This window comes from Diospyros lotus, chromosome 7, assembly GCF_014633365.1.
Source record: "Diospyros lotus cultivar Yz01 chromosome 7, ASM1463336v1, whole genome shotgun sequence".
NCBI lineage: Eukaryota > Viridiplantae > Streptophyta > Magnoliopsida > Ericales > Ebenaceae > Diospyros > Diospyros lotus.
The window spans coordinates 4309244-4314460 of NC_068344.1; the positions used below are offsets into that span (position 1 = coordinate 4309244).

The 5217-nt window shown below is 31.1% G+C and overlaps 1 protein-coding gene across 1 annotated transcript; it reads right to left on the reverse strand.

The window, feature by feature from the left end:
• Positions 1–4091: 4091 nt before the first annotated feature.
• LOC127805805 (CLAVATA3/ESR (CLE)-related protein 12) lies at positions 4092–4926 on the reverse strand. Its single transcript, XM_052342590.1, has one exon. The coding sequence runs from the start codon at positions 4636–4638 to the stop codon at positions 4330–4332; it is 309 nt and encodes a 102-aa protein (XP_052198550.1). The 5' UTR covers positions 4639–4926; the 3' UTR covers positions 4092–4329.
• Positions 4927–5217: the final 291 nt, after the last annotated feature.

Here is a 5217-nt window from a genome sequence, read left to right on the forward strand (position 1 = left end):
ATTTTGAGTTTTGAATTCATTTTTAGTTTTTTGTTTTGATAGTCTGTTTTTAGAAAATTAAAAACGCGCTCTCTTTATTATTTTAAAAAATTATTTCTCAAAACAGAAAATTAGAAAACGCGTTCTTTTTGAAATTTTGAAAATAATTTTTTAATAATATTTTATTCAATAAATTTAATTATTCAGTAAATTAAAAATATTTAATATTTATAAATTATTAAAAAAAATATCTACATTTTAAAGTTAATGAATTTTGTAATATTTTTTCTATTATAATAATAAATATATGAATAAATAAATGTATTTTAAATTTTGAATTTGTTTTGGATGAAAATACTCAAAACAACTTTTTGTTGTTTTGAGTTTTCTTTACAATTTTTTTTTTTGTTTTAAAAAATGCATTTTTAAAAACAGTAAAGAGAGAGAACGTGTTTTCATTATTTTAGAAAATTAAAAACTAAAAATGACTTAAAAACAGCAAAGAGAATGTAGCCTTATTTTTTGGTAATTAAGTAACTTATCAACCAATTTCTTGGCAACACGTTGACCAATTCAGAGGAAGCACTTGGATTAGTAAGAGACCAATATGTGACGTAATCTCAACAATTTAGCACAATGGTCACTTGAGAAGCATTTAGACTTGTTATGTGGGGAGACCCCATGAGTCACTCATTAAGGGATATGGCTCCACTAGCATTCTCCCCCATTAAGGGATATGGCTCCACTAGCGGCCCAACAACTTGACACTATGTCTTAACTATGCCCTGGAGGCAGTCTCATGTAAAGTCTCAATGGAACACTTTTCTCTATAGAATTTATTTTTAAAAAAAAAAAGCTTGTAAAGTTCCTTCGCCAATTCTTATGATTTATATCTTAGCTTTCAAAATCTCTATTCACTTGACCTTTTATTTTTATTATTTATTTTTTTTAAATTCACTAAAAATTATTCTCTTATAAATTACTTCTACTGGTCTCTTTTTTTCACCTAAACTCTTGTGTTTGGTTTAATTTATCAAGACAAGATTTTTGTATGTGTGCTCATTTTTACAAATCAAACTTGGTTCGATTCATAATTCGTATCAAGTCTAGATTTTCGAATCATTCTCAAATACCAAGTTTAAAAGAAAAGAAAAACTTTTCACTCATACCAACATGAAATCTTTAAAAAAAATTTAAGTTACTACAACTCAAGATATGAATGTTAAAATTATTTATTTTTTTCAAAATAAAATAACATATTTTAAATGAGAATCGAGTTTGTAGAACGAGTTTGACATGTTTAATATACTTAATATATCAACAAAATAAAGCATATACATGCTTCTAGTGACTACTATAAAAACATTTATAGCATCTACCAAGCATGACATGTCACAAAAATATAGTAAAGCTTCCAAAACTTACGCTTTAAGAACTTCCTTTTTCTTTGAATTGTTTGCCTTATCTAGAATGTTTGAATATTTCATTAGATGAATATAAATTAAAAGATAAATCTTCTAAATGAAGAATCACAAAAAGAATATATATATATATTTATATAAAATGCGTGCATAAAAAAAATGTAAATTTTTATTCTATGGTGCCACCAATGATTGTGTCAGGCTCATTTTAAGAGCTTTCTCAACCAACTCACTGAACGCCTCTTAGAAGGTCCTCGACCACGTCACCTGCCGAAGTAACTCAAAGCAAAATAATATAGTCATACATGATTATGAATGCAAATGAAAAATCAAACACTATATGTTTTCAAAATTGATTTTTCATATAATATAAAAAAGTCACAAAATAAGAGTTAGTGAATGAAGAAAACTCACCTTGGAATCTATTTGGAAAAGATTTTGTTCGCTCATCCTAACTTCCTAATCTCTCATATTGGTCACTTTGATGGAAGCTTCATTTTCCCCTCACTAATCTTCTCTTTTATTTTTTTTATTTTCTATTTTCTCTTCCTCTTACACTTGTTCCAGCTCCCTAAAATAGGAGACCCTCCCCAATTTATAAGATCCCTAATTTTTCTCCAAGAAAAAGCCAATTAATGTAAGAATTTTGTGTTTAATTATGTCTATTTTTTGAATCTACTTTTCTTCTAAAATACACTTATATATACATGTGAGAAATAAAGAAAAAAAAAAAGGTAATGGGATCTATGGGGACGACTTCCAAGCCATCTCTAAAGGTGTTGGGGAGGCTACCCAAGGTAACCTCTTTGGGGGTAGGAAAGTAGAGAACAACTGTTGCTCATTGCACCCCCCCTCGCCCCCTAAGCAATGGGGTCCCTTATGCAGGAAGGGACCTCACGCTTGGGTTATCAGACTATATCTCGTTATATATATACAAATATATATAGCCCGTTTTTAATTATTTGATTCATTCAATGGGCTAGAAAAATTATTTTTTAATTTAAATTTGAACTTATTTTCTTAAATTTTTAAGTATTTTAAAAATACTTTAGAGTGTCACAAATAATCACTAAATAGACTATAAAAGTTCTAAATTTTTCAATAACAAATAAATATTTGTCACTTTTCTATCCGCTACTGTATTTCTCTTTACTCACTCACTCACCTATTATCGAATACTAATTAATTGAAGAAATTTACCTAAAGAAAATCAAAATCTCGACTTAAAAGAGATCATTGACAAACCTCATAAATTAAAATCTCAAACTTTGGGAAATCGACAAACCACGTCCCTGCTATTCTACCACTTTGGTGATTATTATTATTGTCCTTAGTTAATAGTTTGATTTAGTAGACGTGGACCCACACCACACTTTTGAGGGTTCCCGGGGGCAAGAACTTTTTGTCCCACACTCATACCACTTCATCGCATTGCTTTTCCAGGACTTTTAAAAAAGAAAAGATTAAATAAATTCCATCTACTAATTAATAATTTATGATAGTGAGTAAATCTATTGTTAATTTTAAATGGGATTATTATAAATTTTATGTGCATTACATCAGTCTAGAAAAAATTATTTGTGAGTATAATATTTTTATAAAATAAATACAAAAATAGAAGGGAATTAAAATATGGGTAGCCTTTCATGACATTCACTAATAAATTTTTGGGTCAATTGAGACCATGTGGTCCTGAACCTTTGGAAATGACCTAATTAGTCACGACAGCTTTACTAACATTGTTAAGTAGATAGAGCATTTTCTATACTTTGGGTCTTTAGTCCAAACACTCATGAATTTTAGATTTTTTATTTGAACACCTACTGAATTTTTGTTTTTTGCCAAATTGTTTTTGGCTTTTTCAAAAATATTTAAAGATTAATTCACCAAAAAATAGAAATTTACGAAGTGCCAGTAAAAAATTCGATGTTCATGAGTTATATATCGTTAATATCATTAATATTATAGGAAGTGTCATAACTAATTTTTAAAGAATTTAAAAATTAGATTAGAATGACTTTAAAAGTTTATGGATATTATTCTCTTTCTTCCTATAATTTTAAAAATTAATTAGAATAATTTAAAAATTAAAGTTGATGGATATCCTGCTTTATTTGCCTTTGTGTGTCATTAGGGTACCCTACACAATTAAGGGCGAATGTAGAATGGAAGGTTAGAGCCTAGAGGAGTAAAATTCTAATAGTAAGATGGTTATGCCTCTAATAATTTATTAATTAATATGGTTAGGGGTACCCTACATAATTTAAACACTTCTTGACATTATGTATACCATATACTCACGATTATTTGAGTTATTTGATTGGGTGAGTTGTGACACGTGGCACGGTCTCATCACATGCAGTGCACACTGAATTTGCTCCGGCATATATATCATTAGGAAGGAGGCAAATCTTTCCCCCTAACCAACCCCATTAATTAAGACCATTATTATAGTGTTAGCTAAGTATCAATTTTTTTCATCATCCCCACCGCCGTGCCGTCACAGCTACTCATATGTCCCTTTGAAATAACCACCATAAAAAAAAAAAAAAAAAAAAAAAATCACTCTTGAAAAAAAACTTAATAAAAATGTAATATTATCCGTAAAGATATATAGACGATCAGAGATAAAAGTTTAAATAAAAATAAAATAAAATGATTGACGAGTTAAAATTTAGGTGTCGGGTGACGTTAAATTTAGATTATTGTTGTCGTCGTCGTAAGAATTGTGTATAGAAAATTGTGTTTACATGGCCACTCGAAAATCAGTATATGGAATCCATTACAATGTGAATTAGTTATACAGAATCAGGCAAATGGATTAATATTAATACAAACTAATTAATGGTGGGAAAGCCTTCACTGACCAATTAATGTTGTTGTCTGGTCTGATCATCAGTTTCGGATCACATCTCCCGACGGCGGCCGGCTAGTGGTGCAATGGGTTCGGGCCGGTGGGAACCAGCCGCTTCTCGACGCCGTAAAGCGGATCGATCTCGCTCTCCGGGGGATGTTTCCGGCTGTGGTTTCTGAGGAACGGGGTGAAGTCGAACTTCTTGCTGTTTTCCAGGACTTTTCTGTTGGCCGGCGGAGGGTGGCGAGGGAGGGGCAAGTTGGCGGCGGCGTTGTGGCTGGTGATCCTGGAGCTGAAAGCGCGGACCTCATGAAACGAGATTGCGAAGAGAGAGAGGCAGACGACGATGAGCAGAACTAGGCGAGAAGGTTTCTGCAGGGCCATGGAAGAGAAGGAGAGAGAAGAGAGGAAACATGGGAGAAGAAGAAGAACAGGAAGAAGAAAGAGAGAGAGAGGGAGAGAGAGAGAGAGAAGAACAAGTTATCTTTTGAAGGGCTTATTGACAGCTTGAATCTAATGGATTGTTGCAGAGGAGAGTTGAATTTGCAGGGGATTTGCTTCCATGGGAGACTTGTGAGCTTGTTTATGTCTTACTTTAATATGAGAGAGAGAGAGAGAGAGAGAGAGAGAGCAGTTTCCAATGAGAGTTGCTTAGAAATCAAGGAACGAAAAGGCTCATTATGGGGATTGTCAAACCTTGAATTATGCCAAGTTTGATTATATGCTTATTATTATTTAACTAATGAATTTGCTTGCATGAAATTCATGATTCTTAGGAGGATTTATAAATTAATTTATGAGTAATAGTAACTCTATATTGTCTCTAGTAATGGAGTAATATGTATATATTATTTAAAGATTATTAACAATGGTCAAATTCATATTTTTATTCAAATTTTTTATTTTTTATTAGATATTAATTTTTAAGTCAATTTAATCTCTATATTTTAATTTTTTTCATAT

Excerpts from the sequence above, each read along its gene's own strand:
- LOC127805805 (XM_052342590.1), bottom strand. The coding sequence starts at position 4,638 with ATGGCCCTGCAGAAACCTTCTCGCCTAGTTCTGCTCATCGTCGTCTGC.